The 21,375-nt window shown below is 42.0% G+C and overlaps 1 protein-coding gene across 1 annotated transcript in view; it reads right to left on the bottom strand.

The window, feature by feature from the left end:
• Positions 1–3,936: 3,936 nt before the first annotated feature.
• NUAK1 (NUAK family kinase 1) overlaps positions 3,937–21,375 on the bottom strand; it is a 49,916-nt gene continuing 32,477 nt past the window's right edge. Inside the window, exons 3-7 of the mRNA XM_054386389.1 lie at positions 17,591–17,742; positions 16,341–16,406; positions 9,440–9,559; positions 9,013–9,145; positions 3,937–7,965 (exon numbers count right to left, since the gene is read on the bottom strand). Coding sequence (XP_054242364.1) covers positions 6,812–7,965; positions 9,013–9,145; positions 9,440–9,559; positions 16,341–16,406; positions 17,591–17,742 — 1,625 coding nt within the window. The 3' untranslated portion in view covers positions 3,937–6,811. The remainder of the gene's footprint in view (positions 7,966–9,012; positions 9,146–9,439; positions 9,560–16,340; positions 16,407–17,590; positions 17,743–21,375) is intronic.

The raw sequence follows: 21,375 nt of genomic DNA, 5'->3' as shown, positions 1-21,375 counted from the left end.
GTTTCTCCCCAGCCTATGAAAGGAGCACGGATTTCTAAGTGGCTGCCTGCTGGGTAGAGTATAATCTCACCAGCAGCTTCTGGGGATTTATATTTGGTTGGTCTGACCCATTTGTCCTGGCAGTCCAACTTTTTAATTGTTCCTCAGCGTGGTATCTCTTTCAGAGAATGCCCTGCTATTAGCTCAAGGTCCCATCTAGTTTCTGCATTCAGGAAGAAAAGTAACCTGCTGCAAGGCACCAGAGCTGGAGTCACTGCTGCAGAACAAGACTATGCCTTTAGCTGGCAAACCACATAGCCTCCAAAGCAGAAGTGATGCCATGGCCAGGGTAAGTGCTGCAAAAGCACCTCATGAGCAAAGTTCAACCCAGTGTTCTGACAAGGTATTGTGCAGTCTCTGGAGCAAAACTAAACAGGACAGTGAACAAAATTTAGACCACACGAGAGAGTAAGGGCCATTATTTTTGTTAAATAAATGGGATAAAGTAAAAGGAGGAAGGGCAAAAAGAAAATGTCAGGGTGGGTTGACACCAACATTTCCACATCGTCTCTAACAGCAAAGGCTTCAGCTCTGGGTGCACATTGTGAGAAAGCTCAAGATTGGATTTTCAGAAGTGCTTGTTGTCAAAAAACCCTGAGCTCACAACAGCAGTACAGCTACTTTGCTGAGAGAAGAAACAGGGTGATGTCCTGACCTGCAAGTGTACCTGTGGCCAACAGCCACAGTTGACCGTTTTGGTGGCTATCTAATCCCTTCATGGTCCTGGGCCTGATGAGCTGCTTCTCACTGTGAACTCTAAGCCCATCATATGAGTTGGGACAAGGAGCCTTCTGGTGATGCATGAAATTGTCTTGTAAAATGCATTTCCAAAGAACAGTTTAGCATCTGTGCAAATACAGATAATGTCCTTAAAAGTGCAGGGTTCTGTATGGTCAGATGATACACAAATCAAAGGGTTTTCTGCACTGATGAAATTCCAAGAAATAATGGGGCAGGGGGTAAGGGCTAGAAAGAGACAGCCAGAAACAAAATGCTCAGATCATCTATCCAAAAAAAAGTTGCTTCTCCAGCCAAATTACTCAGCCTTTTATGAGAAAGATGTCTTGGCTTGGCAGGGAGGAAAAGACAGCTCCACCAGACAATAATAATAAAAAGAAGCCCTAGCTGAACACTAAATACCATTAATCCAGGGGAAACACAACTTGGTCTCCTCTGTGGTAAAACTTCCAGTTGAAACTCTGAAACCAGTAACTCTGGGACAGGTATTGAAAAGCCTGGGCTGATGGTAGCAAACACTGGAGTTTCTATTGGCTCTACAAAAGCATTCTGCAGCTTTGTCTCCAGAAGCACCTCATTAAAATGAGATGTGAATCACCGAGATAAATGCTTAACTAAACTATAAGCTTCTCATATACATCAAATTTACATGAGTATTGGGCTTCTCCCTTCATTGGACTTGTTATGACTTACCCTGTAGCTATAAGAGAGCCTCTGGTGTTGCAAAGTTTATTACACATGCTTATGGAACCATTAGTAAATTGATCTGTAAATACATTTGTCTGCAATAATGAAAAATGTCACCTCTTCACCTCAATTTAGCTCCTTACTTTGCAGTCCTTGAAGGCTCTAACTACAAATCAGGTGCAAAGTTCTATGGATGGAATTGGTCTTGTATCACTGTTCTTCGAATTTTGATTCTCTTGCCAGCACTACAGAGTGGCTGTGGGGACCACCTCAGAGGCTGTGACGGGACTGGAAGAGCTGTCACCCAGTGTGTCAGCACAAGTCCTCTCCCTTTGCACCAGTGACTTAGGACTAGCGAGCTTTGAGGAGCAACGTCAGGCTCTTCTGCAAGTTTTTGTGCTGCCTGCCAGGTGCTCCACCAATACATGGAAGTGCTGCTCAGCATCAAGCAATGACTCTTGCTTGAGCTGGCCCCTGGACTTCAGCAAGCCTACCACAGGAGTGAGAGGGATCCTGAGATTACCATGCTAGGCACACGCACAGGTTCTGCAGCATTAGAAGCTGAGATTGTTGACTTTCAGAGTTAAAGGAGGAGTTATAATGGACAAGATTATTTGTGACTGTATTTTAAAAAGCTACTATTGCTTTTGTCACTTGAAAGTATAGCTCCTAGGGCTCCTGTCTTGCCTGGTTCATAAAACTTCAACAGACTCTGAGAAACACTGAAATCTCCATGGAGCAAGCATGAAAGAAGACCAAGTCTGACTACAGACTGACCAGGCAGCCTCAGCTAAGGCATATCATTGTGCACATACCTCCTTTCATAAATAGGAAAATTAGACGCCCACCTCCCCATCCCACCCCAGGAGTGTGCACTCTCAGAGCTGTACAAACATGTTTGAAATTACTGCTCAGTCCTTGCCCCATACCCAGCCGAACTTTGACATCCAGAACTTTGTTTCTAAAAGTTACTACTTTCAAAGCAAAACAAATTGTTTGCCTTCAGCTTCACTTTTCCCCTCAGGTGTGGTTAAAAAAAAAAATGGCTACTACAGAAGAAACTTGCATTACATTTTCCAAACCCAACACCAACATAGTTAGATCTGAGATACTCACCTCAGGTACAAGAATACACATGCTGACTCTGAATATATACCTTACAATTTCTGACTCAGCATACAGCAGCTAATCATTCCCTTTCTAATGTATTAATGGTTGCTTGCCTTTCTGCATTGTTGGCTTTCTCCCTTTATTCCCACTTACTTTTAAGTGGTCATAATGAATACACCTAGCACCTACAGCTATGGTTTCTTGCTTTAAAAAGCTCGAGAGAAAAACTTAATTTGAAAAATGAAAGCCTTCTCTGCATGATACCCGAACCTTGGATCCTAATCCAAACTGCCTGTAATTTAAAAAGCAGAATATACACCACAGGTATCTTGGCTGGCTGCAGCAAGAGCGAAGTTTAATGGTGTCTTGTTCAGGGCCAACATTAGGGCATTGCCAACCATTTCCTTTCACAAGTCCCCAACACACACAGCTTAACTAACACCCAGTTTCCCTCATGATGCCCACCTGTTTTCCAAGAAAAACAATCTAAAGCCTTCTGGTTATCAAGGAGACACCACAAAAAATGAAAATTGTCTCCCTTTTTCCCTCTCAGCCAATTATGCTGGCTGCTTATCTCACTGAAATCATCCCATATTTGACAACAGTGGATGGCCATTAGTCTTCTTTTTTCCCAAACTCCTAAATTATATCAAAAGGAACATTAACATTGTCAATAAAGTGTCCATTTCTCTGCCAGGGAGAGGAAAGGACTGACCTTCTGTCTCTGGGCCACAAAGGTGTTGTGGTCATTAAGCCTACTCAGTCTCACCTGCAGAACACCTGGCCGACAAACTTCCTTCCTCTCCAGCAGTGAAACCCCAGTTAACTATCCTTCTCCACCAAACATTTGTGTAGCTGAAAGCTTTGGCTGTTCTGCAGTGCCAAACACTCCATAGCACAGGAGTCTCTGTGGCCACCCACATTATACTCAAATGCACAAACAAGCCAAGAAGCTTTGCACAAACAACTTGGTACAATGTGCTAAGTTGCTGCTGTATTTCTGCATGACAAGTTCATTACCATTTGGCCTCAGCTTATGCTGATGTACAGTGAAAAAGAAAAGGGGGAGAGAGACTCTTCACAGTTACAATAATTTCATTTTATTTAATAAAAAACAGTATCAGATTAAAAATACAAACACTTTGGGTGATTATCCAGCGTTTTCCCCTGTGTGCCTCATAGAATTCAAACCAACAAGGATTTGGAGAATAAAAACAGAAAACAACACCAAACAATTTTGGCCGCAGCTGTAAAATAATGTTTCACCAATTAAATTACACCAAATATATTATTATACCTTTGAAATGGCTTTCAGACCAATAAATAAAAAAAAAAGAGACAAATTCAAATAAAAAAGTCAACTTTGTATTACAAAAAATTAAATAAAAATCACAACACTAATAATAACAATGTGCAGTCAAGTTTGCTTTTTTTTTTCTTCTCTTCTAGGAATGATAACATGCCAGTAAACATGTAACATGCCAGTAACATGCCAGTAAATCCCTACATAACATTTCCAGTTTGGCAGCAAGCAGTCAGTCACTCATTCACATTTGTACACAAGGAGGCAGGCCTGGGCAAAAGCCTCGGAAGATGTGAGCCTTCGAGGTGCTCCTCATTTCCCTACCACAGCCATCTGAGTTCCCTTCCTTTCATCCTGAAACTTCTATAAATCCTTTCAAGGTTTAGTGCCCACTCTGCAGGGTCAGTCAGCATAACCTCACCAAAGTGATGCTCCATCACATCAACAGGACAGTGTCACCAGCTGAGGATCTGGCTCTTATGCTCCAGGGCACAAGTTAAAAGCTATGGCTGCAAAGCACATCCTTCTTTCAGAAAGGCCATGGAGACTATGTTGAGTTGTTTTAAAATGCACCACCGCAAACTTATTCACTCAATACACTGCAAAATGAGATGCTGGTTTCAGATGGGCTGAAAGAGCACATGCAGGGACTGTAAGAAGATGAGACATCTGAATATCATACAGAGAAGTACACATCTGTAGAGAAATGACTTGCAATTGCCCTTCCTGAGCTAACATCTAAACTGAAAGAGGGGAGATGTAGATTAGCTATTAGGAAGTTCTTTATTGTGAGGGTGGTGAGGCACTGGAACAGGTTGCCCAGGGAAGTTGTGGATGCTCCCTCCCTGGAAGCGGTCAAGGCCAGGTTGGATGGTTTTGAGCAACCTGATCTAGTGGAAGGTGTCCCTGCCCATGGCAAGCATGTTGGAATTAGAGGATCTTTAAGGTCTCTTCCAACCTAAACCACTCTATGATTCTTTGAAACAGAACAGTGTGCCAGACTTCACTTGACCACCTGCGAGCACACATCTTGCACAGATTTCATGGTATCGATGCCATTTACTCCAGGGCCAAATTTGGTCCAGTGTTTCACAATAAGGTTCTTCATAGAGACAAATCAACCGATTCAGGAAATTCAAGCTCATTATCTTTATGCTAGGCAGCCCAGTTGGAAGAACCAGCAGACTTGAGTACCATGACACACTGAATAAGGAACCTGCAAGTGAAGTAGCTCCCTGCCCCAGACACCAACGATTTATGGGGTTATCCCTGATGCCCAGAGAATTCCCAGAGAAACTCTATTCTGTTTCCACACAGTCTCTAGGATTTTGGATGCAATGGGCCAAATTCTCCTTTCAGTTCCAGTTAGAGGGTAAGACTGAGAACAGAATTTGCCCCATGCTTCTGCTCTGGGTATGCATATAGATATAAGTTTTGCAGCTGTGGATCATTTGACATTACAGGCTGAAACCTGCCACTTATATGCACCAGTGCACCTCCAAGAAATCTCCAAGAAAGCCAGGGGCTATGTGCTCACAGAAATGAGACTGAAATGGGCCTTAAGATTCCAGTTTGCCCAGGCCTGTCAAACACACAGTGCCTTTCTGACATAGGCTTACATTCAGGTAATCCAGTAGACCCATGTGGTACCTTTATGGGAGTTAAAGCCTTCAGTCTGGATAGTCAGATATGTCTGAGAACAAAAACACACCCTTCTTGTTTGTTTTTTTCAAAGTGGTATCATTGCACACGCAGTACCAGCTACACTAAAGAGAGGCAGGCCTGCAATTTCATGTCAACTCTGTTATCAAATCTACCATCATAATTTCATTGCTCAAGTCTTTTTGCTCCTTTACTACCTACCTAGACACGTTTTCATTTGGACAAAGGCATCTTCCCACTAACTTTCTGACCTCTATCCATTTCCTACTTGCTACAACCCTTTTTTTTAATGTAACATTCAGGTTGCAAACTACCTATCACTCTCAAATAATAACAAGCTAACAGCTAGGCTGCATCATTTGCTGACAGCATCTGAACTCTAGATTGGAGGGTCAGTTAACCCTTGAGATCTTTTGTTCCATCTGTGTCCGGGCATTGATCTGGCTGGCCATTTTGAAAGAGTCATACATTGAACACATGGGCTGAAATACCTTAAAAAGTGATTTAGCTGCTGCTAACATCCATTCCTTCCACTTCCCATTATAACTTCTGTGATTTTGTTTTTGTGGTAGGAGCAGTAGCTAGAAACAATTTTAGGGCTTCCTGCTCACTGAAGAGCATGGCTGTGGGAGGGCCCAGATCTGAATGGCCACCATTTGCCCACATACACCTCATGAAGCTATTCTGAGGTGAGTCTCACAAATTATCTGTCCCAGGATGCATTCAGAACCTCTTAGGTCAACCTGATGGAAGGCACCATGGTGACCACCCAGCCTGGCCTCCTGCATAAAGTAAGCCAAAGATTCCCAATGTGCAATGCCTATATCCTGATGAATAACTCCAGGGGAAAAATAAAGGCTCTCTTTCTAAAAGACATCCCAGTTTGACTTGGAAATATTCAGATCATCTCTTGATAAAGCTAATCTAACACTAACTATAAACCTCTCAAAATCTGTGTCCCTCACTTCCAGTTTTAATTCTGTCTAGCGCTGACTTCAAGACATCAAATCTTGATGCTTTTGTCTGCTAGATTCTGGTGTGCTTTCACCGTATATACAAAGACCAAAGGTTTTTCTCTGGCCAGGTAGGTAATATTTTGAGGGCACGAGGTTACAGAAATGCAAGATGGCTTTGGGGTTACTTTACTAGAAGTTCAGCTAAGTAGTTTTGCAGTCAGCAAAACCTACCATTGTCAGCAAATCAGTGACCTGGCTTACTCCATCATAAAGGTACACAGAAAAACTCCATTCCCTCCCTTTCCATTTCCCTCTGCTAGTTGAGCTTGTTGCAGATCTCTAGGGCTTTCTTGTAGACCTGAGTCACATCATCCATGTCTGTGAGAAGGGAAAAACTGCTGTCCCCGAGACGGTTGCGATAACGTTTTAGATACTGCGGCCGTGGGCGGTTCTGAAGTCCTTCAAAGTCTTGGATCTGGAGGAAATTTTCAGCAGAGACGCAGCTCCGTATCCTCTGTCTGTTTGGCCTGTTCTCCTGCAAATCCAGCAAATCAAAGGAGTCACTGGACAAAATACTGTCATCACTAATCACGCTGGAAGGGCGACTGTAACTTCGAGGTAATGCATCCCCAGGCAGGACCACTTCTTCCATAGCCTCCAGTGTCGGTGTGTCAGGGCTAATCAAAGCAGACTCAGTGCTGCCGGCAGAATACTTGCTGTTATGTTTCAAGATGCCCTTACGCCTGCAGGAGTGGCTGTAAAACCCATTTCTGGATGGCTCAGTGACTCCAGGAGAAGTGTCACTGTTTACTGTCTCATCATTATTGTCCAAGAGTTCAGAAGATTCGCTTCGTTCTGGAGAGGAGTAATAGCCAGACTCCCTCTGCTGAGTCTTCTTTAAGATTCCTTTCTTTGGCATTAGTGAAGACTGCTTAGTGCCATATTTGCCTGCTACTTCTCCCTCTACAACACTTTTAATGGCTACACCAGTCCTACACAACTCTTGCTCCAGCTTAAAAGCAGAGGGTAATACTGGGCTGACCACTCCTTCAATGAAACCTGCACTGTGAGATCGATGTTCACTGTTGCTCCTTTTCTTCAAGATGCCTTTGGGTCTCTTAGAGGTGGGTTTGGATGCACTTTCAGCTCCTCCTTCCTGTGCAGACTGTGCAATGTCATTTTCCTTTTTTGATTTTTTCAGAGACCTTTGTCTCTCTAGTGTAACTTCAGGACCTTTGGGCTTAGAAAGGCACTTCATTTTGGTATCAGTCTCTGGTTGGAGGCCAGTAGAACGGTGATGCCAATCAATGAACCTCGCCAGCAATGGGGACTCAGAGTCCTTCATGGCGTCACAGTCACACACACTACTCTTGTAGCCCCAGTTAACCCACCAGTGATTGGCAATGTCTTCAATGGTTGCTCGGCGTTCAGGGTTCACCATCAGCATCCATCTGATAAGACCACGAGCATCTATGGACAAAGAATAGAATATAAAATATTTATAATATGAGCATTCTTAGTTTTGTCATTTTTAAATGAAAGTGCAAAGCTTGTTAAATGAGCAAAAATAGTTCAGAATGGGAGCAAGGCTTTGGCAATCAGCCAATGTTGGAAAATGCATTTGAATACTATTTCTTATCAGAATAGTATGATTCACTTTGGGAAATAAACACTAGGTTATCAAAGAAATTAATATTTATACTGTATTAGTGATGGAACAGTTCCATCTTACTGAAAGAAATCACCAAAGCACCAGTTCTAGTTATTACAAAATTTAGAGGACAACAAAACAGAACTGGATTATTTTAATTGATCTACACATTACTGCTTTTGTATTTAACTTTCCCTACACAGTAGCCTTCTCTATATTTTAACAGTGCATTTTCGTAAAGAGAGCAAGAAGAAAGAAAATTGAAAGGGATGGCAAACAGATGATGCAAGAAAAATATTGATTCAAATATAACATATAACATAGATATTTAAGTCTGGAAGAAATCATTACAAACAACGACCCAGACTTAGATGATGCTTTTCTGTCAGGTGACTGTTTAATGTGTTACTCTCAGAGTGGAAGTAAATGTGAACATAGTGGCATTACTTCAGCTCTTCGTTTGCGTTTCTGGGTAAGAGACTGCACCACTGACCATTTGTCTTCTCTCAGCTTGTGATGCACCACAGCATAGGTAGAGGACTCATCTGTATGTTGTATGGGTTTACAGCTTGTCTGAACAATTCCATTTGCAATAGCTAACAGACCCTCCACTGTCATAGATCTAGTTAAAAGAACCCGTTACGAGTTCCCCAAGGCAAAAAAAATCTGCTACAAAACTTTAATTTCAAAAAGGCTTTTGGTAAATGCTGTGCCCAGATGGGAATTCACAGCAGATGAAGTCAGTGGGGAAATGATTCTTTTTCTTCGTCATTCTAAAATGACACCAACACATGCTGGAAGGGGCCAACCCTCCATTCTGAATTCCTGTCAGCTCAATATACATTGTCCTCACTCCCTTTTTATACCTGAAGTCTGTGTTGGCTCACGATACTCTCCGCTGCTGATCTGCCTGATGAGATTTTTGTGATCGAAGCCATCAAAGGGCATCGTTCCATAAACCAGAGTGTAAAGCAATACACCAAGGGCCCAGCTGTCAACCTGAAATACAGACAATGTATGTGAAGCTCAGGAAAGCTGATCCTCACTCTTCGCCCTACCATTAGCATCACAAAAGCAGCATCACACCCAGCTGTGCCTACTGATGGGCAAACTGATGATCTAACATTTGATTAACCACAGGCAAAGCAAGTGACAGCAAAGGATGGCAGCTTAAGAGCTCCCAATACATTAGAGACCCAAACAAACACACATGCACAATAACACTAGAATTAACCCTCAGGAATGACACCATCAAAAACACCCCCATGGAAAAGCTGACCCAACCCTTCTTACCTCTGGGCCTCTGTAAGGTCGTCCATTAACTATTTCAGGGGAAGCATACAGTGGGCTTCCACAAAAGGTCTGCAGAAACTTGTCTTTGTGATACAGGTTGGAGAGTCCAAAATCAGCAATCTGCAAGCAGAATTGCACAAGGCATCTGTAGTATTTACAGTATCTTAATGAAACATAAAATCCTTTATCAGGAAAGTCTTAGATATGTTTTACCCTGCAGCATGGCAAGGATCTCAACACAGATAATATCTCAAGTTCCTCAGCTAACTCATTGTCTATATTTTGACTTTTCTCTCCTAAGATCCCTGAAGAAAGAGAAGGGTCCCCAGGTTAAATCCTCCAGATTAGGAGCAAGGATTCATTGGTTCCGTTCACAGACAGATCACTGACTGACTTCACAACCATCAGTCAGTAAATTAATCCCAGATGAATTGCATTTGCTTACAAAGACAGTCTCATACCGGGGGGCACTGGGCCTGCTGTCTGCTGATTGTTCTTCATCTTGTATAATCATTAATACCAAAGGAAAGCAATCAGAAAGTACTGATGTTCTTACAGTGCACATGCAAGCCAAAAGGCAAGACCTCTAAATCCAAGAGGAGGAGTGATGCAGGAGTGTCACAGGAAACTAAGCATTACTGAAGGAAGTGATTTTTGAAATTGTCTGGAAATTAGCTACGCTTGAAGGAGGGAGAAAGCAAGGCACTTGCTCACTCTTCCAGATTCAGGGACTCTGGCTGAGGAATCTGAGCTGTTAAGCACATGAGATGTCTATCACGAGATAATAAACACAAGTCTGGTTCCTAACTGGAAACAATGGGCCCAAATCTGGCTTTCCCAACACAAACAAAAGTTCCCTTGAGACTCTTGGGAATTTTGCCCATGTAGGAATTGCAGGATCAGGTCCAAATATTTTGTTTACTTCAGTTCTCTGTTCTTGTTCTTACAAAACAAAGGATGAGGATAGCAACACCAAATACTGCCACAACCTTTGCATTTCCTTTGTTTCTCTAGCACAAGGCAACACTTCTCATTTTTTATCTTGTTTAAAACCCAAACGCTTCTGTTTCCCAGAGATTTATTACTGCCCACTACTGACATAAGGCATAGATAAAAGACAAAAAGCACAAGCATAAGAAGGTATTATAGCTATAAGAGATAGGAGTCTTCCCTGGGTTTTCTTCACCTTATTTGGGTCTCTTTTACCAGAAAAAAAGCTAAAACCCAGGAATTTTCACAAGAGAATATTCAAGAAAACACAAAGTGAATGGAAAAGAGAAAGATTTATCATCAGCAGCATTCACTCCTGACTTTCTAAAATGTGTATCATGAGTGTCTCTAACGCCTGTTTAATTGCAATGTCTAGTGAACCCCTGGGAGACATAAAGGCTTTGTATGTACTATCTAAATTCCTACAGCTACACCTAAAAATATCACAGTTGAGACCAAAATGAACAATGTTGGTGAAGTGTGGACAGAAGTTCCCAAAATAGAAATATATATACACACACTTTATAAATAAAGCGATATAGATATATAGATACTTTCATGTCAGAATTACAAAAGTGTTTTTTTAATTAAAAAATATCATTTTCACAACATTTTTAAAGTCACAGAGCAAATGTAAGACTTCACACTTTACCCTCTCCTATTTTGATATTCTGCTTGTGCAGGTGTTCTGCTAACAATCTGGAACTCACAAGATCCTGCTCAAAGAGCAGCTGATTCCTGTTCATTAATGTTAATTCATCTCACCTTGTCCATTCATAATTTGAAAACACTCAGTCTCTCAAGCAGTGCATTATCAACCCACAACAGAAAATTCAACCCTTAAATAAATGTGGTTTGTAAATTCTTCATTGTATGGCTGGAATGTCATTGAAAACAGCTGGTGTACAATTGCAGTCTGCAAACATATTCTCATGGCTCAGATTGCACTTAATTGCCCTAAATTCCACTTTCTTATCAAGTCACCCTGCCTGGCTTGCAGGAAGTTGGTTTTAAGCCTTATGAAGTGTGCCCTGTCAATCAGGGGAAGAATGGGATCGTTTCAGCGTTAAAAATTCCGGCTGGTCATTGAGTTTTATTTTAGTTCAGGATGCAGCTAAGACAAGGACAAACACTGCACAGTGTGATTCCTTAAGAAAATACATTCCCTTAACACCATGGAATGTATAAAATGCATGTGGATGTGCATGAATATATATAGAGAGAGATACACATACCATTGTTCACTCTAAGAAACTTTTAGACTCGGGCATTCATGTTTTCATTTTGACCATTCAGGAAAAGAGTATTTATGTTACAGTCCACTCCCATACTCACAGACTGATGTTTATCAGCTTTTCCCATTAAAACTGTCATGCCCCCCAAAACAAGATTAATAGAAGGCAACATTACTTCATGTTCTTGGCACTTAAATGGAACTAAGGCATCAAGTCAAAAAAACTTCCTAAATTGGGAGGAGCAGGGAAGTGGACTTTTATTCCCCTCGCTTCAGGAGGTGTATGTTTCATATTTACTGCCAGCTATGATAAACCAGATGTAATTTATTGTTGTAAGTGTGGACTATTAAATTCCATGAAGTTCACACTCATGGAAATTGGCTGGTTTATCCCACCTAAGAATCTATCTCTTTGTAGTGTAGATAAAGAAATACTCAGGTCTTTTAAAGCAAATGCATCTGCAGTCAGTGAGACTTCTAGAAAGGTAAATCCCAATTACATATACTTAGTCTGTGCATATGAAACCCTCATGGGTTTTCAGCGGTTAGTCAGATTGGTGTGCCCTTACTACCCCAAGAGAAAGTATAGTTAGCAGGATTATGTTACTATTATACTTACATTTTTCTCTACTTCTATCACTTTGGGGTTGGTCATAGAGTTCACACCAGCCTCTATTACATGTCTCTTTTAGGTGCAATTGCCAGCCCAGGAGCAACCACAGCCCTGTTGTGAGTAAGGAGGCCCCCTTCAACATGCCAGGCTGCATGACAGAGGTGTCTCTCAAGGCAGGTTGTGGTAAGGGGACAGGGACATGGGATATGGATAGACCAGCAAGAGGCACTAATTGCCTGGCTGCTGCACCGGGCAGCAGCTTCTCTCCAACTCCTTGCATGCAGTTTTGAGGTCTTTGGCACTGGGGAGAACTGCAGTGCTTAGGGATGTACATTCCTCATCAAGCCAAACTGCAGGAACTATGGGCTTAGGAAGCAGCTACATCCTTGCCCCACAGCTACTTCTAGTAAATTCATGCCTACAGTGAACTGAAAACTAGCATGTTCAGTTCTTTTAAAACTAATGAAGAGATGAAGACACTGCCAGAAGGCTTTTTTGAAGACCATCAAAGGCAGATGCCTAGAGCCATCACAAATTTCCTCATTCAAAGGGCTTTCTAACTCATCGATGCAGGCCAGATCTTTTGCTGCTTTGGGAATGCCTTAGCCCTGCTGCCTGTCTGACCCTGCCCATCTCCAGCTGTGTTAGAATTATGAACAATGATATCTTCTTCATAGGATAAAAATGCCAGCAGGAGGCTGTACCTACCCCTGGGAACCTGGGGCAAACAGTGGAGACTTCTCCTAGCTACCTAGAACTAGAGGGTGGAAGTCACCAAGTGCAGACAGATGAAAGGAGAAGAGAGTATATTTTAAGGTGAACCATGCAGTTAGCAGCTGGCATATGAATGAGAGGGAGGAGAGGCTTGCACATGTTGCAGAAACCTTAATTTCATTGCCACATTCCTTCTTTAAAGAACATGGCACCATGAACAAGGTAAGAAAGCAAATAACTCTTCTGCCCTGGGAGGCTGCAATGTCTTGGCAAGGTTTAGCTCTAAGATTGTGCTCCACTACTGACCTCCACAGATAGGCTAGGTCCCAGAAGAAACATTCACATTTGGGGTTTTTGCTAAATAGTGGGGTGTGTATTTGGGGAGCAAGGCAAGGCACTGTTTGATTAATTATCTAGATGAATTCCTTGTACCCCATAGATCTACATCTATGTTCAGTCTCACAAGTGTTTAAAATTAATTTTACTCACTTGTGCTTGCTGTATTTAGAGGTTTTAAGTAATGGTTTTCAGGAAATATTACCAAGTCCCTGAAAAACATAATTATATAACATAGAGCAGTTCACTTTCTTCCCCTCATCACCCTCCTGGCCTGTGGACCTGTGGACGTGTATTTATTATCAGTTTCCAGATACCAGTGTTTCCTAGTTGCATGAGCACATGACTCTGCTTCTAGAGACTTATACTCACTATTATAACTTTAAAGATGACTGTCTCTATACACTATATCATGACCTTCATTTAATTAGCTAAAATTTAATACTGGTAACACGTAAAATGGCTTGGGGTCTTTTTGGGTTGGATAATAGTTTCTACTGGATTACTTGTCCTCTTTATTTCCTGTTCTAAAAAGTAGTACTTAAATTGCTACCCACAGATCTACTTTTACATTTTTTCCTTCACACTACTCTGACACACTTTTCTATATCACAATGTACTGATCATTGGCTTTTTCAGAAACATGTATTTAATTGCACATTGCACCTAAGAAGAAATGGTTTCCTTCCATTTTCTCTTTCTTAAAATCAAACTGCCAATTTTGTAAGTGCTCTGTAATTCACTGAATGAAATATAAATACTGGGAAACTACAGATAAGGCTATCACTCTATTTCTGCAAAATGTTTTCCACTGAGTAATTGAAGCCATCAGTCCATATCAAACCCCCAAAATTGCATATTTTTTTTTTCTGCCTGAATAAAGCATATATAAGTATTGCTGGAATGAGGACGTGATAAATTTACTCCTAATAAATAATGTACAGCTCCATGTGTGTTTCCCTGCCAACAGTTTCTGTTTAGTGAAACAAAGAAAATGTGGGAAGTAAAATTCTGTGCAAGTAACACAGAAACCACAGTAACATATTCAAACCTTCAGCACTCATGGCAGTGTGCTTAACATCAAGCATTCAAAACTGACCTTAGTCATAAGGTGTTTAAAAAAAGACAGCAGGGAGAAAAAGGAAAGCAATATAAAAAGCAATTTCTTGAAATAATCCAAGTTCAAATACTAATTGATATAAAAATGTATGAAATACCAATAGCTTCCCAATCTTGGTGTATTTTTAGCTTCATGAGGATGAGGGGACAGCAAGGGAGCTTGCAGCCACCTATCCATTCCAAGGCAGCCTGGCCTGCTCAGGGGGTGAAGTAACTGAGGAAAGGCTTGAAATACACAAAATACCTACAAGGCAGCTTAAATACAATGCAGCTCGGGAAATGAAATCCTTCAACAAAAAGATGTCCAGAAGATGGGAAGGGATGCAGGGAGTTGCAGCTACCAAAATGTCTTCCACAGCAGTGTCACTGGGTCACCTCCACTGTCTGGACCCAAACACAAAGCTACCCTTTCCTGCACCATCTTCCCACTCTCCCTGCAGGACAATTATGCTCCCACAAAGAAGACAGGGGAGGGAGTGGAGCCTTCTGACAAAGCACAGCTCCCCAGAGGGTTGGAGAAGTGATTGGTTTTGCATATGAGGAGCACAGTGTGGCGATCCAGGCTGCCGCAGCTAGCAAATTCCCCAAATTCCTCTTTTCTCTCAAGACTTCTCCGATTAGCTGGGAAGATAGTTTGGCGTGTAACACGGAAAGAAAGGTCATCCTGCCTGCGGAAGCCTGTTCCGTATACAATGTCCTAGAAAGGCTACTTTTTGTTTTCAGCACTGCTGAGAACAGCTCAGGCTGCTGCAGTCGGTGTCCCTGCAGGAACAGGAGTGAGGAGGTTCTCTCTAACACTGCATGTTAACAGCAAAAGGTCCAAGTATTGCATTGGATAGGCCTTCTTTAAAAGACTATTTTTAGATACCACATATTTATCTGCCTTTAATCCACTGGTTGATCCAAGTTAGCTTCTGTCATCAGCATTACACAGATGGCAGCTACCATATGTTACTTTCCATTTCCATTGCACATCAGCTTAAAACGAAGACAATCTCTCCAGCGTGAAGCACAGAAGGCAGTGCTTGCAGCTCCATAGCTTTCAGTGGGGACAAAATGAATTTAGCTCTTTGGCTATGCAGGGAGCTCCTTGATTACTTGGATAATTAAGCAAGGATGCCCAAGCACAATCAGAAACTCTTCTGGCATCTCTCCCTCTGTCTGCACACAGATGAGCACATTGAGTCACTCTCACATCCAGCTATCCAGGAATGAACAAACTTGAAAGTGAAACAGGTCCAGCAACCTGGAGACTACTCTCACCTCTACATTACTTATCTTTGTGCTACAGCAATTAGGGGGAAAAAAAAAAGAAAAAGGGAAAAAAGGTCATTCCCATGCTTTTACTGGGGAGAAATGACATGGAAATGACATCATTGTCATCACTATCCAAAGTATACGCTTGTATCTGGAGTTCCAAGGCCATTTCCTAATGAAGCACATGTGCTTTAGTAGGTTTATTTTGAAACTCTATTTGCTTATTTTCCAGCCATGATCAAAAGGACATTCAGAGTGTTCTGTAGGAGGCACTTGAACCCTGTAGACCAGGAGAGTTTTTTCCTAGCCCTAGCAGCAGCCAGCAATAATATAATTCATTCAATAAACTCCACTGCACAAAACGCTCTGCTGTTTCCTAGCAGTAAACTTGCTTTGGGAATCATTGCCCTTGGGTGGCAGGACAGGGTCATCTCCCCTAAATTATGCAAAGCTTCATTTAGTGTGTATGACTCATCACACTAGTGGAGCTTTTTTCCCCAATCTCCAAACCCCTAAGCCTCTTGCCAGATGCTGTTGCTTAGTAGCAGTTATCATAACACTGCCTCTTTTAAGACCCTGGATAAAAGTTTTACAAAACATGCAAATCCTTTCTGAGAAGCTGAGAAAAAGAATCCTACCTTAATATTAAAATTGTCATCAAGAAGGATGTTTTCCAGTTTTAGGTCCCTGTGGACAACACCATTCTGAAACAAGAAAGAAAAAAATGAAGGAGAACATGAGAAGATATTGAGAAAATTAAAGGTGAGCTGGCGGGGTGGTCTTTGCATCTGCATTTCAGGGCTGATTTCACTGTCATAACACTCATGGCCCAGTAACTAGTGACAGGCAATGTATTAGTCACTTGGTGTGTGGTTAAGAGAAGAATGACTGGAATCTGTCCTCCCACAAAGTCTCTACACCAGCAGGGGACTTGGGGGGGTGCAGGGCTAGGGGATGTCTCTTCGGAACTTAGTTACTGCCTGCATCCTGCCCCCACTGTGTGAAAGCAATACATTCCTCCCAGGTACCAGAAACCACTATCTGTCAATGACATTAGCCCTCACAAAATCCCTCGTTCCTCCAGTGGGCAGCCATGCAGATGAGGGGAGTTATAATCCTAAAGGACTGTAAATGTTAAGGATGGAAATGAACAAGCTGGGTTTAAGTCAAAATATTCCTTAAAGAAGTATACTTATCAGAATTCCAGTGGAGAATAAAGTGTTTAAGAATTCAGATAAAAAACTGTGTTAGCTGCTCATTGCCTTCAGCCTCATGCACATTTTGGCTCCATGCAGTTGGTTCATTAGCAGAGATAAAAGGTCCATGGTGATGGCCAGACAGCTACCTTGGGTTTAATTGCTTAAATTGTCCTTCTAGTGGATACCATGATGGATGAAGTCATTATCAAAGGGTATCTTTCTAGTGCTCCTGCTACATCTGGAGGAGTTAGTACATTCCCATACGTGAACACTCGGACATTTCTCCTGGCTCTTTTTTTTTTTTCTCCATATATTTTATCTACCGAAGTTGTTCACTTGCACATTCGAAGTGCAAGCTATCATTCATCTGAATGTATTAATATTAATGATGTAGAAGTCTTGTGAGATGTCTGTTCTAGTTAATGCTGTCAATTATTTTTTTCAGTCAGGAGAATGATTTTCAATGCAAAGATGCAATATAGGGCTAATGCAAGGGAGTGCCTGGAATCTGCCTTAATGCAGGAAAACATTTTGAGTCTTCAAAAACAGGCAGTGAGCTATTGTATTAATGAAGATCTCCTGTTGTAATATGATCATGTGCTGTCATACTTATTATCAGACATGCTTTGAAATATCTGTCAGTAATTAGCCTTCAAGTAGCATTTTTTAGTATTGAATACTTTGCCCACCTTGTGGCAGTAATGTACAGCAGACACTATTTGTCGGAAGAAGTGTCTTGTCTCTCTTTCACTCAGTCGCCGCCTCTCACTGATGTAGTCATACAACTCTCCTTTACTTGCATACTCCATGATGATCACAATCTTATCTTTATTTTCAAACACTGCATGGGATAAAAAGAAAAAACCACCACAGTTGAATCAGTGTTTGAAAGCTGACACTTCAAAGAGTGAAGACGACTGGGGGTCACTGAACACACCCTGTATCATGACTGCAGCCTTCAGAGATGTAGTACCAACCCCACTGCAAAAAAGCAAGTTCCAAAGTTAGTTCCAGAGGAAGAGTATTTAATTTCAGACCAAAAGAAGCAAGTTGAGGCTAACTTCACTTTCATATGGCTACAGAGTCACAGAGTGGCAAAGTCAGGTAGATCCTAATGAGGTGAGGTGGACACTTAGTATTCAGCCACACCTGAATACTAAATCCGTGTTCCAACAGGGACTGCCTCTTACCAGTTGTCCTTTTGAGGCCAGAGGACAGGAGGAAACAGTAGCTCTCATACCATTTGCAAAGAATTAATAGAAGGCATAATAAACTCTGTCTTCAATGACTGGTTGATATATTGGCTTATAACAACTGTTGGCTGGCTTTCACCTATGATCAAAACCCAGCAAGTGAGCTGATGTATGTGTCCTCTTCAACATCAACTCTGTGTGACAGCATGGTGGGCACAGACACTTGAACTAGCAGTGACTGAAATGTCTCCAGAGTTGTAGCTCTGCATCCTGTCCCATGCACCCAACATCCACAAGCTTACTTATCCCTTGCCTCTAAGGCAAGTCCTGTTGCATGCTGCAGATACGCCCTTTGACACTTGCACAGAGCCAGCAGCAATGCACAACTCCCATGTAGGCAGTGCAAGGAACAGTCATCTAATACACATCATGACTGTTCACTGTGGCTGAGGGTACTCTGTGCCACAGGCTGTCAAGGACTTCACTGGCAGTTGCAGATAACTAAACATTTAATCTTGTGAAGCAGGCTGTCTCAAATTGCCATAATGCCCTGGGTGGCTGGCTAAATAGTTTCTCCCTTCAAACGTGAAAATCCACTACAACCAACTGGAAACTTTGTGCACCTGCCATAAATAACTCATGCTCATACTAAAACATGGTGATTTTCCTCTCCTTTTTATCTGTGGCAGCAGCCTGCTGAGGCTAGGTCACGCTGGCAGCAAAGCATCTGCAAATTAATGAGGTTACAGGGGTTATTACAAACGGATGCTAGTTTTGACCAGCCCTACTGGAATGATGCCTTCCTCTATCTCTTCAGCAAAGTTCAGACACTAGTCCTTACACGTGATTTAAAAACAAAACAAAACAAACAATTTCAGCTTTCTCAGTAAACTGAGAAACTGCCTGTCTCAACACAGGTTTTTGCTGCTTTTAGGCTTTGTCTCATGTCCTCTCACACCTTGTCACTCAGTTGTACAAGCCAAAGCCTATGTAGTTCCCTCTAACATCCCTGAACCCCAGCCAAACAGCTCTGATAAAAGCGAGAGTGAACAGCCAGATAGAATTGGCTGCTTACTTGTCTGCTGGCCTCAGTGTACCCTAAAGCAGAGGCTCCTGCCAGTGATTACATCCTATGTGCATCCTCATTAGCAATAAACTTCGGAAACTGGTTGAGCCGTCTCTGGATGGATTATACTTGCAGTATCCTCTCCAAGAATGACAGACTGATACTGTCTGGGAAAACTTGGACATGCCCTGTGTCATATAGGGAAGTGCTGTGATATGTTACCAATAAAGCAGCAACACACACATTTGTTTCTCCAGTCTTGGAAAGGCTTGTTAGACGCAAGGTTCTTTAGGAAGGAAAAAAGAAATAGCTTTAGTAAGCTGAGACAAATCACTAAAAATGCTCTTATTTAAGGGATTGTTTTTTAACATAAATAAATAAATAACCAAACAAATAAACAACTACCAATTCCCCATCCCCTCAAAAACCAACTGAGTTAGGGGTTTTTGTATCATGCATGCATAGATGAAGTTGCCACATGGCACCACTGACTTCAGTGGACTCTCATAGGACTGCACATTCCAAGGAGTACCAGCCAAGGACTACCCTGGGCTCAAGGGAATATTTGCTTCACTGGAGTGGTACTGATGGGGGAAAAGGGGCCCTCGTCTCCTCCTGCCCCACTCCTCCAACTGTCCTACCAGGAATTCAGTGCTTCTGACAACAATAACAGCAACAACAACCCTGCTACAATGAAGGAATCTTCCAGCCTGTGTTTTATTAAAGCTTTGCCTTAATCATTCTGTCATTAGAGTTGTCTCAAATTATCCTTGATGTTCTGAAGTCTTACACTGCAAAATCAACTTTTTCTGGACTAATATCTGCCACATTAGTATGCATTCTGATACATTTTCCTGAGTTTCTACAGAAATGAAGTGGAAAGCACTTGGTTTGGAAGACTGTGCATTTAAAGGTACTTTTAATTTTTCTCCTATGTGTTCTAGGAAATAGATAATACCTTAAAACTAAATTTAGGAAAGCATAAATCATAGTCCCAAATTTTTGATTTTTGTCATAAAAACTCACTAGAATCAATAGAAATAGAAGTAGCACAGTAACTTGCATTCAGGTTTCAGTTTACCAGCACACCCAGGACAAATTGGTACATTCCTTCACTTCATGAGGGAGCACTGTGAGAATGACACTACCCTTGGACTTCAATGACATTACAGAGGCCTCCTCAGAAACCTCCTAGCTGAACAGTTACAGAATTACACAGCAATTTATTTCTTCACCAAGAAGCAGAGGTGAATGGTGAATCTTCTTTTTTTCCAGGGACATGGGATGTAGTTTTTTACAACTGCATCATTTCAGTTGAGAGCACCTCTATATTATCAACTAAATCTCATGAGAGGGTGCACAGCTACTTCCTGCAGAGAGGGAACTGAAGAGTGGACAAAAATGTCTCAAATGAGAGCTGCACTGAGGGAATGGAAAGGCAGTAGGATTTATGCCTATACACACACCCCCACTCTTAAAGAGGAATTCAGGGGTCAAAACTATCAGGCACATGACAAGTTGGTTTTCTGGCAAGTCTGAGACCATCAGCCACGCACATCATGATCTTCACAGAGGTAGTTAGGATGCTAGGCAGGCTTTATACAGACACTTAAGAATTTCCCTTCTGAGCACAGTATGTAGTTCTATAAACATATGCTTTAAGAAAGCATTGTGGCCAACGGCTGTGGGAAGAGAGGAGGGCATTAATTAAAGGCTGGATTGACTTACTGCAAATAAAAATGAGGTAATAAATATACTGCCCTGTTAACACCTGGGCTGTAACCTGCGGGCTGATGACGGACGGATCGCCTCCATATAGCTTCTGGGACTGCTTGGTTGACTCTTTGTTTTTGTTGTGGATGATTTATTACCTGACATCCTACTGCATATTCTGAAACTCGCCCCCACCTAGAAGCGTGCCTGAACCCTGGCAGCAGCTACTGCTGATGGAGAAGCGCAGCTTGAGCAGGATGCTGTGCCCCAGGAACACCCTGCAGCTTCCTGCTACTTGTGTCATACAAGCCTGCTCCTCAACTCTGACCAAGGTCAAGGGAAGGAGGGAGGTTATGTGTAAAAAAGGTGGGGCTGCTCACTCTTCTTCAAACCATCGATACTCTGCAGACAGCTGGCCAAATAAGATAAGCAGAGAAATGTCAGTATCAACACCCAGACATGGTAGCAGGAGATATGGTCTGTCAGTCAGGAATCAAGAGAT

Source organism: Indicator indicator, chromosome 14 (genome assembly GCF_027791375.1).
Source record: "Indicator indicator isolate 239-I01 chromosome 14, UM_Iind_1.1, whole genome shotgun sequence".
In the NCBI taxonomy this organism is placed as follows: Eukaryota; Metazoa; Chordata; class Aves; order Piciformes; family Indicatoridae; genus Indicator; species Indicator indicator.
The sequence above is the reverse complement of the archived record's forward strand: the minus strand, read 5'-3'. Positions and strand labels throughout refer to the sequence as shown.